We start from the raw sequence: 22,268 nt of genomic DNA on the forward strand, positions 1-22,268 counted from the left end.
GAGTTGTTTAATATTTTTTGTCATATTTTTAAGGAAAAAAGCTGAAAATTCGAGGCCTCAGCTTCTCATATTTGAATGTTTTCTGGTTTTCTCAGTGTTTGTGATATTAAACCATGAATCTTTGGACCTGATTGATCGTTGATTGGACCTAAGAACACGTGTGAATATCTCAGTTTGAGCTTTGAGAAAATTTAACAGCTGTTCGGGTTAATTTCGGGTTGGTTTAGTTTAGTAGTTGGTAGAACTAAAGACATTTCAGCCATTAGCCAACAGTGGATCTTTGTCATATTTTTAAGGGCCAGTTCTTTATGTATTCAGCTCTTATTCTACCCACAGCTTTTTTTCTCCACCAGCGTTCAGTGCTGGGAAGTTTGTGATCTAATTGTAAAGCAGGAACTCACCAAAAGTGAATTATCATCACTTCCCAGGCTGTGAAGATTTTACTGTGGCCTTTTATGAGTCAGGTTATTCATATGCCTTAAGAAAGAAGGCAGTGAATCCGATTTTAAACATGCCTTCACAGTACTTCAACCGCTGATTATTTTAATTATCTATGAATCTGCCAGTTATTTTCTTGATTAAGCTCTGCTGATGATTGTTTAATTTTATTAGTTGAGCCACTAAAGTTTTCAGAGGTCACACCAATTGTTTAAGACATAAAAAACAAAACTTGAAATTATTATTATTTTTTAATTAATAGTTTAAATACTGAGCAGTGAGTGCTTAGCTTCTCCCCGCTGGCAAAAAATAAGATTTGAGAAAGTAGACAGAGTCTACATGACAGAATAGTCACGTGAGTCTGAATTTGTGTTGAAAGATTTTTTTCGTCAGCACACCTCCACTGTCATGTTGTGATATTTGTGGCTTTGTCGTCTCCTCTCACATTGAACTGCAGTGTTCTGGACAACGCTGCTGTTGAAAGAACCAAAGAGACAATTTAACGGCTCAGATTCTATTTAGATGTCTGCGAGCTGTTTGATAAAACGTGGTTTAGGATCAGCGAAGGTCTGTGTTTGGGCCAACTTCTCCTGAAAGTCTGTAACACGGCAGGCAGCGTGACTATAGCACTATTTAGCATCTCTGTCAGCTCCACGAGCCCAGGAAGCCTTTGTAAATGAACGTTCGTCGGCCAAATGAGGAACTGATTACTTGCTCGCCTTGTTCTTCAGTCCAGCTTGTGCTGTAAGTGGGTAATAACTGTCATCTCTGTGCCTGTGTGCGACGGCCTGAGCCTGTGGCCCGGAGCCCACAGTTTGTGGTTAAAACTGGAAAAGCAGGACAGGACTACACTGCTGTGAGCCTGTTAACCAACAAACCCACGTAATGGCTCATTGCGTCCTCCTTGTTGCAGCCAGCCTCATCTCCACCACAGTCTGAATGGTGCATTTGAATATTTTATTTTTACTCAGAGAAATGGAAACAGGAACTCTTTCGCTCCATTTGTTGAGTCTGAAGGTTACCAGTTTGGTTGACACAGAGCTGCTGGACATGCTGTAGTTCTTTCCTTTAGCGGCTGCAGCTCGCCAAACCAAAACATTCATCCTCTAACACAGACACCACATGAGGATTCATTGTCTCAGGGTAGCCATTCAGCCGAGGGATTTAGCTGATTAAGAGATTGGTTGATCAATCAGAAAATGAGCTGACAGCAGTTTTGATTAGCGTTTATTGGTCATGGAAGAATATAAAACGCTTCCTGGCTTGTTCTGTATTACCGTAAATGAAATACGTTTTGGTTCAGGACTGGCGTTTGGACAAAATGAGTCATCAGAAGACCTCACTTTGGGTTTGGGGAAATCGTGACAGTGACATTTTATAGCCTAAATGAATAATCAGTTAATCCAATGAACTGTCAACAGATTAGCAGTGAAAATAATTTCAAACACTAATGGAGGATTTGCTGCGTTTGTCTTTTATGTAACAGTAACTTTGATTGATAATAATAATAGTCGTTAGCTGCAGCTCTGTTTGCCACTGTGACCATTTAAAGTGAAGTGACCTCTGATGACCTCTTCCCCCAGCGGGGCTCATTTCACTGTGTAGGTTGGTGGTGTCCAGGACCACCTGCCCCCACTCACCAAAATCCTCTCTGCCCCTCTGGGTCTCTGGTGTCATTATCCCGGAGGTCAGAGGGCCAAGAGCTTCAGAAGAGCTCCACTTTGACCTGGGGATTTTTCTCTCAGTGGCGTCTGTCGAGTGACAGGTGTAAGACAGAGGTGACACACAGTGAGTCAGTTTTAGTTTTCAGAAGTGGACCATAAAAGTCTCAGTGAAATCCTCATAATTAAGCATCAGTATTATTGTATCAGGAATAATGATTGTCAATAATTGCTGCTATCAAAGTAATCTTGCAGTTCAAGCAAAGGAAATCCTGCCTTAATTTGAAAAACACAAAACACTGTTTGTGGAAGCTGTGACTTAAACTGCCACAGGTTATTGATTGAAGCTTTTGACTGTAAGATTTTTAGTTTAAACACCTTCTCTGGCTGTGAAAGCCGAGGCAGGAAGCCCTCCGCCTGCCCGACCCGACTGCTGTACATGCGGCTTTAAGCGAAACACTAAACCCCCCAGTCGCACCAGTGGAGCTGCTTAGTTGCAAATTGTAGGCGGCTGTGGTTTTACTGGGTGTAACTAAGAATATGGAGGAGAACGGTGTTGAAAAGAAAATGCATACTCAGCAAACCCTCCCTGTGTAAATAAAGGTTTAAAAAGCAGTGTATCAGTAAGGCGCTGTCAGGAGAAGTGTCTGGTTATGGACTCGGTACACTGTCAGCACTGCGTTTATTAAACAGGACCCTCTGACAGGCAGGGTGAGTTCAGAGAGTTTTGACACTGAAGTCCTTTTAGGAAACGATATGTGGCAGGTAATTAGAAAACTTAAACCGAACATGTAGGCTACACAGCTTTAATTTTCACAATAAAATCACAGACCGACGCGCAACAAATTAACCTACAACGATTTTAGCTTTGGCATAATTTCACTCTCCGTAGAGTAAAAATCACGCCTGGCACTGCAGTTTAACAGCTTAACCTATGACCTTTCAAAATAATATTCAGTGTTTAGTCATGAAGTTATGGCCTTTCGCTTTTTGTTGGAACTATTTGTGGAGTCTCTTCTCTCTGATAAGACCTAATCCTTTGATCTTGTCCACCAGACAAATGCTTGTTTCCGTCCTAATCATGCTTTTATGCAGATTATTTTGGGCACGGCAGGGGGGAGGCGCTCTGTGCCTCAGGACGCTGTCGTAGAGAGAGATCACCCTGTAAAAATCAAACTTGTGGCAGACAGTTAATTTAAATGAGGCTGTAAAAGTTCACCCAGCGACCGACATTCTGGGCTAATGCCACCGCTGGGAGGAGCTTCACGTTTGCATCGACATCTTTGCAACCATTATCATAAATAAAAATCTTTTTACTTGATTTGGTGTTGTGTCAGGCCTGGGGTGTAATTGGCCGACTCCTCATCCTGACTCAGAGACCAGGGTCAGCTATTGTTACCCTGAAGCTGGAGCGTGTTTAATGCTTTGCTTGAATGCACTTAAATAGGGAGGACTTCTGCACTTGAAATTAATGGGACCAGTGGTTCAGTTCCCAGTCCCAGACCCGGGGCCACACAGCTGATCTCAGACCAGGTGTATTGTGCACTGAGTGTAAGATTATTCTAGTTGAGGACATCTGTGACTCGTGTGCTGTCTCCCGTTCCTGTCCTTGAAGCACGGACTGGGTGCCGATCCTTCACGTCTTGACGGTGCAAGATTTCCCACAGCATGTTAACGTGGAGGCACCTCAGCTAATGCCAGAGGAAACTATTACATTATTATGAAACAGAATATTAAGCCCAGAGAAAAATGAGCAGGGCAGCTGCGTCAGACAGCAAAGGCCACATTTTTAATTGTGAGTGCAGCCGTCGTGATTTAGTAAATATGGCGGTGAAGAGATGAGAGATGTCAGGATTCATCAGGTGATTTATTGATCAGTACCAGTCACATCACCTCACATAATTGTGTCAGAGTTTTTAGAAGTTGGGGAAAAAAATGACTTCATCAGTCATGTTTGGACGGGGGTGTGTGACTTCCTGTGCTGTCTGTCAGACATCAGACTGAAGTTTGTTTGATAATTACCAGCTGCTGGCCGCTCTGTTCTCAAGAGAGTGGGGTTAATTTAGGGCCTCGACCAAGGATAATTCTCATTATCGACAGTCGATGCTTTTTTTCTAATCAACGAATTTCTTCAAAACATCAGGATTGAAAAATGTCCATTAGTTTCCCAGAGTCCAAGGTGACCTCTTCATGATTCGTGTTTGATCAGCAGTCCAAAACACAAATATAATCATTTTATAAAGATGTAAAATAAAGTAAAGAAAAAAAAAACACAACATAATTGTTACAGATTAATTTTCTGTCGATGAATTGTTTCAGTTCTAGTTTGTCTCTTGCAGCAGTAATTAGACGGGGTGGAGCTCCTCCACTGACCAGCTGCCTGTGCATGTTGTTTGTGGCTGCGATAAAATCAGACATGTTTTGAAACTGTCGTGGTGTTTGGTTCGGCTCCCGATGAGGCTCTGCGTCGTCTCAGAATGACTCAAGCTACACGAGCCGGGATGAAACAGACACGATGAGGGTGAGTGGTGCTTGTAACGACCCAAGAGTTTCACCTCAGATCTTAAAAATTAGTCGGGAACAAACTTCTAAAAATCGTATGTAAGTTAACGGTACCTGCAAATGTTTGTTTGCAGCAGGTGTTTTATTTGAGAAAAATTACAGATATAAACTGAACTTCACTACGTGCTGCAAATTTGCAGAACATTTGCAGACATACGTTACGTTATTTGAGATGTAACTGAATTACTTCCATGCAGCTGTGGGGCCTGGAAATGTTTCTTTACCCTTTGAAGTGGTTGGTGCATCGTCCATGTTTTCATCTGCCAAAACATTTCACTAAACAAGAGGCCTTTTAGATCAGAAAAGAGGCCACTTGGTTTCCCTCCAGCGGGGCCGGTGAACTGCACGTGGCTAATACACCAGCCGCAGCCAAAATAAAGCACCATTTGGCCCGGCTGCTGGTGGTCCCGAGGATGATTATGTGGGATGAAGAAGAGCTGCTTTTGCATCTTGATGTAACATGTAGCCAAGATTACAGTGCTGCACCAAAGCCTGGCTCGCTGCTGCGAGCTGAAACGGAAATATTTGACATTTCTTTGAGGAAACAACAAGCACACCCAGTCCTCTGATGGCCTTTTTATTTAATCCACTCATCACAAATGGCTGTCTAGAGGTCGAGGATGTAGTTGACTCAGGTTCATTTGTTATTCAAGCTGCTTTTTAGTTGCTGATTTTCAGCTCTCTGCTATGCCAAGATAAATACCGGATTGTAACACAAGAAATTTACAATTTTTTTTTTCTGTAGTGTATCATAATGATTGCTTTAAAAGTACAGTGTTATCTGCCTGCCTTAATATCTGTGATAATAAGTGTTGTCTTGGTTCATAAAGCCTGTTATCATCTTGTATTTTGTAGAAAAACTGAGCTGTCTTGAGAGCTTTGTTCAACAATTTGACAGTTGAGGAATTTTTTAGTCCCGTTTCAGTGCAGAGTTTCTATGAATAGAATAATCTCAGCTCTTACAGCTGCTTTGCTTGTTATCCCCTTGTTTTCCTTCGCTGCGGGACCTGCAGCCAGCAGCGATCATTGCTTGTATTTAATGACTTAATTAAAGCTGACTGTTTATTGGTGTCAGCTGTCTGTTTAGTAGTTCGCGCCAACGTCAAACTGACCACTGAGTAATGACGATGCTTCAGGTCTAATAGTGAAGTTGTCATGCAGGCTAGACAACATTAATCTTTCGAATTCCAACGAGGAGTTTGTGGACATGATGTTTTCTCCTTCTCATAAACAGAAAGTGAAAACAACATGTAATCAGGACTAGATCTGAATCAGACTTTAACCACTGGAGCAAGAGGCAGTTAAGTTCAGGAGATTTTATCGGTGTTTGCAGTTAGGAATGGCTGCAGCTCAGAGGTGTGGTCGATCAGGGGCCCCACTGTTGACAGAGCTGTGAAGTCTAATGATCAATATTTTTGACCTTTTGAAACTTGCGAGGAATCCTCAGTAATTCTCTGTATTCACGTGAAAAAATGTGTTTTTGATTCTGTGTTTCTCTGCTTGTTCACACGTAAAACAGTGTTGATACAGCCTGTAGCAACAAGAGCTGTTTCATTTGCTGTGTAAACATCAGCGTGGAGTACATCTTTCCTCAAGAAAAAAAACAGCCCAGTCCCTAAGGACATGATGCATTTTGTGTTTCCACTGACAGCATTGGTTTGTTTGGAATAAACTGAAGAGGAGTTGTGTGAAGTGTGGGCACCAGTGCAAACTCAGAGCTGTAGAAAATTCAAAGAAAGAACTGCACTAATCACAGTTAAATTGACGGGTGATAAACAGACATTTTATAACAGTTTTAGTCGTTTGAGTGAACTGAGAGCGAAGTTCAGGGAGAAAACCAATGAACAGAGACGTGGTACATAAACTTTATTTTACACTGAAAGTGCTTCATTACCTTCTCTGTGAATCTTTTTGGCCGCCTGATTAAAGTCAGTCCCTTATATCCACTGTACATCTGTTTTGTCTCCACCAGGCTCTCTAACTGTTAAATGCTCTGCTGTATTTAGCAGCTTGTCTCTGTCTGTCTGCAGTTAAGTGCACAGTGGGTTTATTGGACCTTTTTTTTTTTCCTTCTTTTGCTGGTAACAGCTGCCTGCAGCTGGAAACAATGCCATGAGACTGCTGTGAGTGAATCAGGCCTATAAATGACCAACTGTTGAACCGAAACAATGAGCCGAAAGACGCTAAAGGTAATAATTCTGATTATTAATGGAAAAAGCCTAAATGACAACAAACACGTGGAGGTTGTACAATTAACAGAACTCCAACTGAAAAGATAATCTAGTCAGAAAACAAAAATCAAATTACAAATAAACTACTTCAATTCCGGCTTAATAAAGCTGATATAAGACAATGTAATCATCGGCATTTGATATATTTTCTGTAAGAAAGGATGAGACAGTGTGTGCACAGCAAATCTCAGCAGATTTACTCAGATCCTCCGTTGCTCATTTGAAGCTTATCTCTGTTGTCTTTGGGCCGTCGGGGGTGGCCAGTGTGTCCTGAGCCTCTGGGTGTTAAAGACCGTTTACTCTTTGATATCTTCTCCTCCGTCTGCACAGCAGGACCGCTGCAGGACCGCTGCAGGACCGCTGCAGGACCACCGCACGCTCCGACGCAGTGCCTGTGTTTGATAACTCGAGGGACCTGGGTAACAGGCCCATTTGGCCATGCTAACAGCCCCACGCCATTCAGTGGAAATATTTACCCAAAGCTCCTTACAGTGTCATGATAGTGTGCGTTTTTGTACTTGTGGCTCCGATGGGAATCCCTAACCCTTTTAGCATGAACGCTGTCTCCTACCCATGGAGCTGGTAACAGAAAGAAACCACTAACCCAGATAGTGGTACTGCTGTAATCTGCCCAGTTTCCCCTCCAGGATCAATTTGGCTCAGCCCCTTGGAGCTGCACGTGACTGCAACCGATGTTTGAGACAAAAACCACCAACGGTCCACACAGTTAGCTGTGTTGTTTTATCTCCACACATGGGAAAGGCACACAGCTCATTGTAAATCTGTCACAAATGTGTTTCATCCCACTTCAAGCAGCAAAATAAGGTGATGAAACACGAGATGAAACACTCTGAATGAACTTTAAACAGGTTGTGGTTTTTGACTGTCTTGTGGTTTTTGACTGTCTAATCTCAGGCTGTATTGATTTGTTTATAACATGTAAGATCCTAAAAGTAAGTAAGCAGGAGCTCCACATTCTGCTATTGATTTTCCGATCAATAACAGGATTATTCTGACCTTCATAGATAGAAGCTGGAGCAGTCAGCCGAAGGTGGCATGCGTCATTGCTGTGACCTTGTGCTTTTAACATGAGAAGATTGTAGTGATGATGAAGAAGACGGAGTCGTGAAAAGTTTGTTTGAGGTTTTATGAAATAGGCACAAACGTTCCTGTTCAGAACCTCGTTCTAGTCAAAGCGCATGTTTTGCAAACGATGTGTGGGGAACTACATCCGCAGGTCCAGATCTTTTGTGAACTGGGTCGTGTAATTGTCTCTTATCCAGGGCTTGCGTGTGAAAGTGTGCTGCAGTGAGCAATCCCTGATTTAATGAACAAAGTTTCGCCTGTAAAATGTCAGAAAATAGTGAAATGGCCAAAGCGTCATGTTCTAATTGCTTGTTTTGTCTGTCCCAAACCCAAAGATATTTCATTTACAAACAGAGGACAAAGAAAAGCAGATGGTCTGACAATCTTTGGCAAGCCCATGATTCGATTCCTATTCATGGTGCCACGATTTGATTCAGTCGATTCCTAATTCATTAAAAAGAAAAAGGGGTGGGTGGTGGCGGGGGTGGATTCTGGCTCACTGACTCCTGTCCTTCACCCACTGATCTGCACATGAAACATGACTGATATTTAAGAAAACTGCTCATGATGAGAACAGAAAAAGTAAAGAAAAGTGTGTCTGCAGTTTTTTCACATCTTACTTTCTTCTGCCAGTATGAAAATAATGAAATGAAAGTGTGATTTACAGACCAACATCATGTTGAAATGTTCCTTGAAAAAAAAAAAGACGGAAGTTTGTGTGTGTGTTGTGGAGTGAAGTGGGGAATTTACGTCTCCAGCAGTGGAGAACAGCTTCTTTTAATCCAAAATGCTGCACACGCTCAGGGCTTTGGAAAGGAAACAGACAATGGACTGAGTTATTTTCTTTGCCCCACCAGAGCTGGTTTGAGTCTCTGGTCTGCTAACGTTAGTGTGTGGGTAGTGGGAGCACTAAAAGGCAGCCTGTTGCACCGTTCCATCAACATTAGTCGATAATCTAAATAGTTGCCAACTATTTCTCTATGAGGTGAATCGTTTCAGCTCCAGTGACTTTAGATTAATAATAACTCTCGTAAAAATCAGTGTAGTCTTTGTGAATCAATGTGAAGAGCTTTCAGCTTTTTCTTCTCTTTCCAAACAAAGTAGCGTGGGCAGAGTCAGCACTTAAGGGGACGAAGGCGGACAAAAGTGCCGCCTGTGACTGCTCTCCGCCACGGAAACACAGGGATGTTTCTGACTGCCGGCGAAGCTGGGGCGGGCTGATGATGGCGAAGCCTGCGGCGAATCTTCAGCCCCTTTTAAACAGATCCCGTCATATTTCCATTAACAAGACGCCTCAATACGCCGGCTTTGCTTGTTTATACTGAACCAAACGACTCCGGCATAAGGCTTCCCCATTCCCCATGGTGTTGCTGCCTCCCCCCAGTGTGGTCTTGTCTTTGCCGCTTTAGATCTGTGGGGCCTCTACCAGTCAGCACGGTACGGTCGAAATCCATAAACGTAGGGGCAAATTGATACCGGTGTACTTCCTATACCGTTTATACCGTCCGCCCCCACTCAAAGCTCAATTATTCAGATGCTGCTGGTTCTTGGCAGCGCACACGGCCTCCTGGCCTGCTGCAGTCTGCTTCTCTTTGGATCGTGTCTATTGTCTGACTGATTTCCCCAGGCACCGAATCCTGGCAGGAGCATTGAGGGCCATCAAAGGGAATTAAGAGGAGACAATAACTCTGTGTGTGTGTGTGTGTGTGTGTGTGTGTGTGTGTGTGTGTGTGTGTGTGTGTGTGTGTGTGTGTGTGTGTGTGTGTGTGTGTGTGTGTGTGTGTGGCCTAGGAGTGTGTGTGTGTGTTCTGAAGTGAAGCCAAAGCTTCCACAACAAGCAGAGGCCTCTCCTCCTGGCTCCGTCCACTGGTGCAGGCCTTCAGTGTCCGTCGCTCCAGCTGGCAGCCAACTTATACTGAGGCCAAACACTCCAATACCCACAGGCAAGCCCACAGGGGCTCTTTGTGATGCCAGAGTGTGTGTGTGTGTGTGAGTGTGTGTTTGCGTGTGTCTCTCTGTGTGTACTTATCAGCTACTGAGACAGTTGTTCAGCTCATGATTGACTGCAAATGTTGTTAATCTTCGGACTTGGCTGGATCCTGAGGACCTCTGTGTGTTTGCTTTGGTTAAGGAATAAATTACATTATATTAGTGGATTAAAGTCGGTGAGTGTGGAGCAAGCTGAAAGTCTACAGCGTGGCAGTGGCACTGTCAGCGTGTCGTTTGCCTCAGGCCTTTAATTTGTAATGTTCGACTTCACAAAGAAAATCAACAACTTAATTTTGTGTCAGTCGATTCATAGATGAATTGTTCCAGTGCTGTCGTTAGTCCGTAAATGCACTTTGTGCAACTTTGCCGTCCAGTGCGGGATTCTAGGGGTTTAAGATCTATCAATACATTTGATTCAGGTCTGATTCAAACGGATTAGTTGTTTTTTGTTATAAGAATAAAAGTAACTAAGTTTAGAAAATAAAAATCTTTTTTTTTAATTTTGCATTTGTTTCTTTGGGTTTCCCTGTAATTGTGGCCACAGAGGGTTTACAGCAATCAGTTTGTCCAGCACTGAAATGCTGCCAGCGGGATATTGCGTTCTAACTTTGGCATTTTAATCACCGGCTCCTGGGCACGAGATAGTAAGTGAAATCGTTTTTTTCTTTTTTTTTTTAACATAAAGCAGTAAATAACTTTTTAAATGAGATCTGAAATTCATTGATAGTCCCTCGTAGCATCATTGGCTGTGAATTATTTTCCCCAAATCACCACATTGTACCAGTTTATATTTATTTATGCAACTTTTTTTTTTACCAGATGAAATAATAGCTCAAAATATTTTATTATGAGGTATAAAACTGTTCCACTTGGCAGCCTGTAACTGCAGTGAAATGTCATTTGAGACACTCGGTTTGGTCCTCTCAGGGTTCGAGTAGGTGGACAAACCTTTTACCCGGACAGAAAGTTAGACCATTTAAACCAATAAATTTCACCAGCGCAGCTATTTCTGCCTTTCTAAGAGGCAGCTCGACTCAACTCTGCTTCCACAGCGTTAAATAAGAGCACCAAAAATAAAAAAACGTCCTCAAAACCTTTTACTTTTTTGGCATTAAGCTGATCCTCTTACCTAGAGTGACTGGTGCAACAGTTTTATGTTATGAAGGTGTGGATTCACAGGGCCACAGTCCTGAGACGCGACAAGGAACATATTTCATTTCAAGTGGATTTAAAAATATATATTTTGATATAAACTGGATCAGAACAGACTGATTGTAGTGAAATCACACCCGGTGTTTTGACAGAACAACCTTTTTTTTCCATGGAATTGCTTCATTTGAAGGAACTTTAGAGGAACTGAAAAGGTGAATGTTTTCAGTATTTGACCGGAAAGGTAGCGAGAAACTGTTTTTTCTCTTTAATCACCAGGGGACCATGAAAGCTTGTGAATCTCTGAGGGGTCCTGAACCCCAGGTTGGGAACCACAGGGTTAGAGAATGAGGAAGCCACAACTCTGCAGCCGAAAGTGATGAGATAGCTCAGATATCAAGCGAACATGCCACGGTGAGATCCTCTCTTCATCATGGCACACGTTACATGATGAAGAGTTAGATGTGAAGATCTAAATATTTCATCAGGCACATCAGTGTTTATCTACAGTCATAACCTCTTTATATTTACCTACAAACAGGGAAATAAGTCAGCAGTGACCAGGTTTTTTCAGGTGTTTCTCTGGTTGTAGGACGTGATTGATAAAACCAGAGCGACTGGTTTCTGAAGGTGTTGGTGGTGTGAATGTGAATGAGTCTGTCTGTGGGTTTTGTGGGAAGCCGATGCTGCTCGACGGGTTTCAGTGGGAGGATGATGATCTCCACAGTTTCTCATTGTGAATCACTGCAGCATGACAGTTAAAAAAAAAAAAAAAAGCCCACAGAACGGGAGCAGGTCCACGAACCAGATGCTAGTTTCACTTTCATCTGTTGTTCTCACTTTATATTTTGGTTATCTTTTGGTTCATTTAATATACTTCCTCAGTGTTCCTGCTCTTTGACAATGGATATGTGGAACATATAACATGTGGCCTTAGATGATTCTGGTAAATGTGTTGTATAAATAAGCTTCTGGTTGCTGAGCAGTCACAGAATTTCCTGTTCACACGTTAATATGAGAGATGACGAAAGTTACTGCTAAGTTAAAGCTAATATTTGTGTATTTATATGTTCTTTAAGCTATAAAATGGACCATTTCGCCAGTTTACAACATAACTACTACTAATATTCCTAATATTCTTTTTTTTTTAAAGGTTATTATTTTAGAATTTGTAAACATGGACCAGAGATGTGACATGTAGTGAATGTCCCCGGCCAGATTTGACCCTGATACGCTGCAGTTACTTGGCCCCCGGGAAGTCCTTAATATCTGACTGATAGAAGAGTTTGAAGTGTGATGGTGAACGCGTGCTCTCCTTTGTGGCGGATGTAGGCTGTGTCTGTACTGTACGTTGCTGGCTTTCATGTCACTGGTCGCCTCAAATGACCCTGAATGCAGCAGCCTCAGTTTAGAACTGAGCTGAACTCAGACGTGCTTTTATCTTTTATACATACATTGCCTCCAGTGGTTCAGAAGCACCACCACCACTGCTGCAGAGAACAATGATTTTTTCAAAAGAAGAGACGTGCAGTCTGACTGTCCAAGGGTGTCGTCTAAAGGTTTTATTTTGTCTTTACTAAGGGATTTAGCTTTACCACCACAACAGTCAGTTGCTAATAAATGATAATAATAACATACTGTGATCTAGAGCTTTCAAACTAAATTCACACAGGCTCATAAATACACTACGTGGCCAGAAGTGTGTGGACTAGTGCTGCAAGAATTAGCCCCACTGCAAGCCAGACGTTATCGCCCAACATCAGCCAGGTTCCAGACTCTGACGGAAAGCCCAGAACCAGAGGAGCAGAAGCAGTTTTAGCAGCAGATCAATGCCCATTGCTTTGAAATGAGACGTTCTTCTCTGTTCTGTGCTCGTTTCATGAGGCATTTCGCCTCATTCTCATTCCACGTTTGCAGCTGATGACATGTTGAGCTTTTCAAGCCTAAATAACTGCTTGAAAGCAGATGTCAGCATCTGGTTTTCTTTCTTTTTTTTTTCTTTTCTTCCACTGTCAAAACCTCAACAGTTTCATGTTTTCACTGCAGACAGTTTTTGTTCTCACACCTGTCTAAGCAAACCAAAACAAAAGGAGGAAATGCTCCCGAGTCTGAAACAGCTGTTTTGAACGTGCTCGGTGTGAACGTGACCTCAACTCAACCCCGCCGACGCACAAATATAACACACTACATCACAGAGGAGCTGCCCAGAGTCATGTGACAATAACATCTGTGTGAAGCTCATCAGTGCGTGACGGCTCTCTAATAGGCAGCAGTACAGCGTGTGTCCTCAGCAACCCCGGCCACATTTCACGTCTGTCGACTAACTGGGCTAATTTCACGGTCTGATGGGCAGACAGGGGCAGACCTTACCGTCGTCACTGGAGACCTCGATTTCTGCGATTTCATTTTTTTCCCCCTTCTCTGTTTAACTGTGTCTGTGAATCCGGAGGAGGATGAAACAGTGGTGGGTGTTCACCTGGCGTTCCCTCTCCCATCGTGACTGGAGCGGTCCGACTCCTACAATTAAGCGGTGACTCACCCAGATGATGGCACGACGAGTCAGCGCCGCCCAGCTGGGAGACGGAAATCTGTTGCCCTCTGTGGAGGACGACTACAACTTTCAGGAACGCTTGTGTAACTTGTGTGTTGAAGTGGTGATACATGAAGTCCTCATCAGTTTGTTTGTCCTCTCTTTCCAGGCATTCATTGCTGTGGTATTTGGCCTGTCAATCAAACCGTGTGGGTGGTACTGGGAAGTATTGTGCCTTTCCAGTAGTTTGACTCGCTGCAGGCAGCTTTCTTTTCTTTGTTGACCGAAAACCAAACCAAATGAAAGATCTTATTTAAATGAATTGTTCGACATTGTGAGAAAATGCGTGCTATCACTGCCACTGTGTTGTTAAGTCCTGATTTCCTCTTAAAAAAAAAAAGACAACACAGACGTCTTACTTTGTCCTCTCTCCTCTTCAGGCTCCAATGAGAGGCTCTCCATGATGAGGAGCTAACACTGTCGGCCGCACAACTGCAGGAAGAGACGTGGCCGCTGCACCATCCACAGTCGACGCATGGCGGTATTAGGGGTAAGAACCTGTTCGGCTGTTCGTCTGCTTTCATAGCCTCAAATACGAAAGGAAACCGTGTTACCAACATTTAATGGACATGAGTCAACACCGTGTCTTGTTTTCCACCGGTGCTCGCTGTCAGGCTTGACTGGTAGCAGAGGTCTTGTCAGGAGTGAACATCAGCACAGAGTTTTCTCTCCCTCTGAGGGTTAAGAAAATAATCTGACTGCAGCTGCTTATTATTATTATTCACATGATTATTTTCTCAATTAGTTGATTTTGTTAATTGATTTTGAAGCTCAAAGCAACAACTCTTCAAAACCCAAAGAGATTGTTTTTTTTAAAAATGTGAAATATTTGTATTTGCTCGAAAAAATACTTGTTGTAAACAAAGACTCTGCTCTGTCCGTGACATCTGGGGTTGATGAAATCTTTATGAAAATCAAACCAAATTTTTTTTCTCAGTTCCTGAAAAGCTGACATTTTCAAGATTTGAATCTCGTCCTTCTGCAGAGTCAAAGATCATCTGGTGTCTTTGTCCTCTTCATGTCTGCCTCAGTGTCTCGATGCTTGTGCAGCCTTCAGCAGTCAGCCAGGGTTTCAGAACAGGTTGGAGCCTCTAAATGATGGATGTGAGCTGCCTCTTATTCATCAGACGCAGCCAGACATTATCTGAATGGAAGCTGAGTGTCATTTCACATCTGATCATTTGGCTGCTTCTGTCTGCTGCTGTGGGCTTTTGATTAATCAGCCTGTCGCACATTGTCGACACACTGAGCCGGTCAGTCAGTTTCCGTGTGTTCACTCCACGAGAAACCTGGTTTATGTGTCGTCCCCGTGGGGAACACAGATATAATCGCTGTTGTATTTTAGTTGCATCCTATTGTTAAATGAACGAGAGAATTTCATCAAGAAAAACATCTTTTTAAAATGTGGCTCGGACATTCTCATTCAAATTACCACCAACCCCTTGCCTGTCAGTCCGCCTGTCAGCAACTCTCTGTTAACTATGAGAACAGTAACAAACTGATGATTATCATACACACACTGATTGTCACGAGGTAAACCTGGAGTCTTCGGGGCTGGTGAGGGTTTGGGGCCCCTGATCTGGTCGTAAAATTTCTGGAGCAAAATGTTTACATAAAATGACAGATAATATATATATACGAAAAATTCCTGTTTTAATTTCCCACTGTACAAGGTGACATGTTCACCGTCCACTCAGGAGCCGAGTGTCTCTGTTTGCTCAGCTCTGTGAGAACCGAGCGGACCCCCACTGACTCGTTGATGATGCTGTTCACAGGGTGAAACCACAGTTAGTCATCCAGTTACTCAGCACACTGTAGCTTCTGCAAAGCAAATCTCCGCAGTCAGTGTCATGTACATCTTTTAAAGCATGAATCACCAGCTGAGCTCTGCGTGTCAGATCGTGATCGAGCAGGTACATGTTGAAGTGAAGACTCGCCGCAGCGCAGCTCACGGTCTCCACCTGCGGTTTAAAACTGGCAATGAGCCGTCACTGCCACAGGAAACGACCGCTACCTGCCTCATTAGTGATTTTTGTCTCAGGTAAGAGTCAGAGCAAAGAGCACAGCACTGATACAACAGAGCTGCAGCAGACTCTTAAAGGTTTTCTTCAAAGAGGCACAGAGAAACCAGAGGGATGAAAGCACAGGAGATGCAGCGGTTGGCAGAAAAGCAGGAATGATAGCTAAGTAGCTCCCAGGGTGCAGTGAGAGCAGGCATAGAAAACAATGAAGCTGTGTTAGCCGACATAAAAAGCTGCAGTGATATTCAACATAGTGTTCCGTGTTATGATTATGGCCGTGTTACTGCTGCTGTGGTTTTTATGGAATGGTTGGTGCTACATGTGGTCCATTATAGAGGTGTGCATGACTTACCTTCATAGAGCTGAAGACATAATTCTGTCCTCGTGTGCACGAGTTCTGGCTGAATGTATTAGAATGAAAATGGGACCGGCTTCTCAGCCCCTCTCTCAAATAATGTCAGACTAAAACACATGCACACAGTAACAGAAGGTACAAAAAAAGATGTAGATGTGCTCACATAGGGTTGCAATTATATTATTTATTAGTCAATCTGCAGTTTATTTTCTTGTTTAATCCTCTAGTCATTTAGCGATTAAAATATCAGAAAATAGAGACAGAATGTCCATCACAGAGTCTTTGATGGACAAACAGATATTCAGTTTATTCAGTGACAGAAGACAGAGAAAAGCATCAAAGCTACAATAAGAGAAGATTTGGCATTTTTTGTTTGAAAAATGACTGAAAAGATGAATCAATTATCAAAACAGATGTTGATTCATGTTCTGTCGACCTGCAGAACGGAAACTGCAGGATTTCTGCTAAATTGTTTGGCTAAATTAATTTCAGGTGCAAGTAACAACCATCACAGAATTTCAGATTTGTTTTTCACCCCTTCTCTCCACATGTTACAACCTGCTCATTGTGGCACTGTGTTTTAAGAAACTTCCTTTATTTGCTCATCTGTGATGTTATGCAACTTAGAGTTCAGTCTTTCAGCTGTAGTTGTGGAGCATGCAGCAGCGAGTGAGCAGGAAGTGGCACAGTGGTCTGCAGATTTCAGTGGGACACATTCGCCTTTTCAGAGGTTTGACCTGCGACGTTTTAGTGACACGGTTGCATCTCCACCTCTACCTGAATGTCAGTCTGCCTCCCAGTCAGAGCGAACCACTGAACCGACGACCTTCCAGAGTTTTCTTAGAATAATGTCAGAACAGAGACAGTGCAGTTTGTAGATTAACAACAGTTAACAACAGGCAAATAACAAAAATCGTTGATGGTCTTTGAATTTGAACTCAAAAATGTTTTCAGGTAGGAAATATTCCTAATTATTACCAACAAAATCTGAATTCTGTCATTCTCAGATTGTTATAGTGAAAAATGGAATTTTTACTGTTTCTTGTCTCCATCTATAATCCTTGATTTTTTTTTTTTCTTCTTCATCCCCAGAACCCCGACATGCTGACGAGGAAGATAAAGCTGTGTCACATCAACGCCCACATCACATGTCGTCTGTGTGAGGGCTACCTGATCGACGCCACCACCGTCACCGAGTGCTTACACACCTGTAGGTCCCTCCTCACACAGCTCTGTGTCTCTGTGTGCTCACTTGTTCCCGCTCTGTTTTTCTGCCTTGTTGTCAGTTCTCTTCTTGCCTCTGTCTCGTTAGTTTCTTGTTTATTCGGAGCACACTTGGCTGTGTTTGTCTCTGAGGGGTTTTCTTGGCTCGAAAGGTGTCACCTCCAGGATTTATCCCTGATGGGGAAGAATCCTGGAAGCAGAGCGATGCCTCTGTTTCTAGCTGCTCTTTGACTTACAGCTTTGCATCCAGTCTGTAAACTCTGTTTCACCAACAGCTATAAAGTCCCTGATCTGTCAGTAAACCAGGCTGGCTGTGCTCTGCAGTAGTGTAGTGTAGGACTTGTGTGTTTTTTTTTTTTTTAACCAAGAACTTGATGCTTCCCTTCATTTTGAAGTGTTCTCATTAAGATACATCCTCAAAAAACATATTAATTAACACTTGTTTTTTTTTTTATCCTGATGAATTTGATAAAATCTGTTAACAGTTGCACAAACACCCCTAACAGGGTAAAAAAAAATATATATATATTAACGTGTTTTTTATCATGCAAAACCCTTCAGTCAAGATTAATCCCTCTTTGTTGTTGATTTTCAGTCATGATTTATTTGGTGTAATTAGCTCTTTTTGTGCATGTTTATGTGTGAGTGCAGTCTCAGTAAATTTAACTTGAATAATTAGGTGTCACAGTTATTTTCATCTGGTTTCAGGGACCAAAGCAGATGACTGCTGTTCTACCGTCACATTAAGTTTAGGATATTTACACTGCATATAATATTGACTGTATTATTCTGAATGAAACAGATCCTTCCTGTAAGGAGTTTGAGACAGGTTCTGTTTTCACTTTTCAGAGTCGTAAACCTCTGTTTCCGAAATGTATCAGGTCTTCATCAGTTTTCTGCTGACACGACACGTTAGAGGACAGTAAACAAACAGTAAATCTGCAGCGTCGCTCCTCCTCTAACAGATTGTTCCGGTCGCTGTATGACATCGTTGACCAGCCATGTGGAAAACAACCAGATAAGAAACACACACTGAGTTCGTGTAGTCGTTGCTGTGTCCATGAAACATCAATTTTAAATATGATGCAGCTGATACTGAATCCAAGGTTCTTCAAAGGCACAGAGAAAAAAAAAACGCACACTGTGCTTCAGTTGTAGCAGTTCAAAAACTGAAAATCATAAAGACCACAAGGGCCTGTTTTCTGAGCGTGATTAACAGTTAAAAGTGTTTTTGATGTGTTTGGACAGTTGAATAAAAAGCCAATTTGTTTGAGAATTTTCATTAGAGAGCAAGAAATCGAAGACTGTCTTACAGTTGGACTCAGAGTGGCTCTGTGCTTTGGTTTCTGATCATCCCTAAATGTGAGTAAGCGAGTTAATGTTATGGTTCACTTTTCAAAACAGAAGTTCCAAAGTGTGTTTAGAAGGGAGAAAAGACAAAGAGGAAATAAATGAGACAATGTTTAGTTTGGACACAGACCACAAAATGAAGGTTTGACACCAAGAAAAAGCCAAAGAAAACTGGATTTTTAAGATTTTGTCTGAATATTTTGCTTTGGACTCGTTTCCGAAGGAGCAACAAGCTGTGAAAAAGGTGTAATAGTTGTTGTACGGTGGTGATGTTAAAGATTTTTCAGTGTTTCTCAGCTGGAAACACAAAAAAAAGCAGAACCGAACCAGTTACTTCACATGGTTTCTGTTTTTGTTTGTTTTCCATTGGATTGTTACAGTGCAGAAAATGTAAAAGTGAGTGCACAGAATGCAGCTGTCGAACATCTGAGGTCTGCCCGGCACTTTTCATTGCTCTTGCACAACAAGTTTCAGGGCAGAGCTTCCTCTTAGATTCCTCAACCATCCAGCCAGATATTTCCTGTACAACCAGCATGGCATCATATGTCCTGCTGCCTCAGTATTTCTGAACGCATGTGCTTGGTCAGGTTGTGCTGGACACTGATGAGCAGTAGCATGGTGCCTCTACAGACAAAGCCTACTGCATTATATGTTGGCTTCTGTTTCAGTGCCTGCTGAAGTGAAAAGGAAGTAGAACGACCTTGAATTAACTGTTTTGTAATGCCTGAGGGTCGCTGTGTTCAGGCCGATCACCTTATCTGCAACCTTAAGTGCCCTGAAATGCTCACATGAGATCTGGGAGAGTCGTTAGCAGGCAGAGTTAACAGTAAACTGACATCAAGCCAAATGCTGGTGGTTTGACAAGTCCACGGCTGATAGTTTGAGGTTGCTGTTGTGAAATCATAATTATCTGGCACTGCAGAATAATGAAAGTGGTCTGTGGATTTTTTTTTTGAGCCTGAGGGCGATCTCACTGCCGCTGCGGTTCGAGGAGTTTAATCGAACTCGACATGTTTATTCCAGTGCATTCGACATTTGGGTCGGTGAGAAAATCCAAGTAAACTGCAGTGTGGGCCAATCAGCCACTCCTGGTTCTCCTGGAGCAGAATGAAACTTTTCTGTATGTTTAAATTCTGTCAGACATGTTCACAGTCGCACCATCAGGTAGTTTTTGGGCATAGATTTTCTAAAATTCTGACGATCACAGGAGATATGGGGTGGAAAGCCTGTGATCCTGCCAGGCCACATTATACAGGACGTCTAATATGTGTTGTAAATATGGGTTTGAAGAAGAAAAAAATCTGTTTGTGCCCAAACAGGAGCTGGAAGGAGGAAGCTGAATTTGTCCAGCGTGTCATTTCGGAGAAATTGAAAATGAGCACCATTTTTTTTTTTAAACTGGCCTTTGTACTGGAAACTTCTTGTCATAATGATATAAAGTATGTGACCGAGATGATGGAGATGAATGATTCATGATGACCAAAATAACTGTTTGAAATAGAGACATTTAAATTAGCATCTCATTTAAGGAATTATGGGAGTTCAGGAACAAAAACGGGTGGTGATGGTGACTTGTCTGTTTTTCTTTTTTATTAATGAACGTACGTCCAACCTGCAGGAGCTTATTTCTTTGGGGAAAGAAACTGGTCTAATGTTAATCTTTGATGTGGAGATGTCTAATCATCCCACGAGGGGCATGGCACTTAAATAAAAATCATTTCATTCATTCAACTCTGTATCATAATGTGGGATGAACCCAGACAGTGTAATACCGTGTCTGTCCACTCGAGGGAGCTCTTCTACCACAGATGGGAGTTGCTCAGCTCGCCGCGAACCCTTTGATTCTCCCTGCCTCTTTGAAAAAGGGGCTCCACCTCTGGAGAGCTGAGGCAAACAGATTCATATCACGTCAGCTGCTCTGAGACGCCAGTGAAAAAATGTCGGGTGGAAATAGATTTGATGGAGAATCACGTGCAGTGAATTGGTGGTGGTTCACACAGCACATCTCACTGTGCCCATGAAGGTGATAGTAGGAGAGACAGAAGTACAAACACCTTTCACAGGCTCAGACTATTCATCAGACGTCAGTGTGTTATTGCAGGTGTCACATTTTCTTTGTGCTCCTTTCAGCATCAACATGTATTTGGTTTTACGGCACAGCAACACCTGTGATTATTTTATTTTTCCACTGAGCAGCCTGTGCTACAGAAACGATGGGCTGGTTAGCAGATTAACTCATCACAGAAAATGAATCAACAACAACAACTTTGATGTGCAATTATCGTTAAATGTCATTTATTAGGGAAAAATAACAAACACACGCTTCCAGCCTCCCTGACATGAGCATTTGCTGCTTTTCTGTTTTATATAATTATTATAACTAACAAATGCTGCATCTGATTGAAGAAATGATGAACAGCAGATTCTAATGGAAGCGCTCACAGATTCATGATTCAGCTGCTCCGCACAGCTGTGGAATAACAATTAACTCTTCAATCATGGACACTCCAGAGGAGCTTGGCTGGTAGAGACTTTTACAGCCTGATGCTAATAAATGAGAATTTTAAAATCTGTTAAAAACATTGAACACATAACAAACGCTTTCGATAAGGGCTCCTTAAATGTGGTTATTAAAGAACTGTTCTCCAGCGCTCTCTGGTGGACAAGCTGGGTATTGGAGACACAGTTGTCTCACATATACAACAACTTTGGCATTTCTGTGCTGCAATCTCTTCTTTTTTATCGAAATACGCAAATATGGTAAATCACTTTAACAAGCTAATATCAGCCAGCTGACTCATCGGTCAGGCTGTAGCAGATAATAAAGTTTGCAGCTGAAACTGAGACTGCGCCTACATTAAACTTTTAAAATTTGAAATGCAGTCTTCGTGTGAAAATGAGTCCAGGGGGTCTGAGAGGGGCCTGAAAACAAACGGAGAGACGCTGGTTTTAAGACGCATGAACTTCATTCCTCAAGTCATCAAGTGTGATTGTAATCAGAGTAAACAGAAGATTATCAGGATTATCATTTAGTCACAGTCACAGAGTTTTACAACAACTGCACTGACAAACATTTGTCATTTAAAACAGGTGTCTGCTTAATAAGCAGTGTAACTGTTAGCCAAAGGCTTGATTTATGCTGTCTGAAAAAGCTTGGAGAGTAACCGTATATTTCCTGTGTGTGTGTGTGTGTGTGTGTGTGTGTGTGTGTCTCCAGTCTGTAGAAGTTGCCTAGTGAAGTATCTGGAGGAAAACAACACGTGCCCCACGTGTAGGATTGTTATTCATCAGAGCCATCCACTGCAGTACATCGGGTGAGTGAGTGAACCACTGTAGACACACACACACCCACACACAACACACACAACACACACCACCCACACACACACACACACACACACGCAGTGAGTTGCTGTTTTTCAGCTATATGCTCCATCGTTCTCCTTCTCTATCAACAGTGCCCCCCTCCTCTCTGTAGGTTTCTGAATCCTTCACCCACACACACACACACACACACACACACACACACACACACACACACACACACACACGCTCGCACACACATGCACACTCTGACATGTTGATGGTGCTCCATCAGTGTGCAGGGAGCTG

At 42.5% G+C, this 22,268-nt stretch overlaps 1 protein-coding gene across 4 annotated transcripts in view; it reads left to right on the forward strand.

The window, feature by feature from the left end:
• Positions 1–22,268, forward strand: part of LOC121188631 (polycomb group RING finger protein 3) — a 44,603-nt gene that overhangs the window by 4,553 nt on the left and 17,782 nt on the right. For 2 of the 4 annotated variants that reach the window (XR_005894721.1, XM_041048456.1), the window contains exons 1-3: positions 13,404–14,196; positions 17,175–17,292; positions 21,874–21,970. Coding sequence is in view for 3 of the 4 variants with exons in the window: in XM_041048456.1 (XP_040904390.1) it covers positions 14,182–14,196; positions 17,175–17,292; positions 21,874–21,970 (230 nt within the window). In the remaining variant the exon portion in view is untranslated. Of the gene's footprint in view, positions 1–13,403; positions 14,197–17,174; positions 17,293–21,873; positions 21,971–22,268 lie in introns of those variants that run through there. The other 2 variants (XM_041048458.1, XM_041048457.1) reach the window with 2 other exon arrangements.

Source organism: Toxotes jaculatrix, chromosome 10 (genome assembly GCF_017976425.1).
Source record: "Toxotes jaculatrix isolate fToxJac2 chromosome 10, fToxJac2.pri, whole genome shotgun sequence".
Lineage (NCBI taxonomy): Eukaryota > Metazoa > Chordata > Actinopteri > Toxotidae > Toxotes > Toxotes jaculatrix.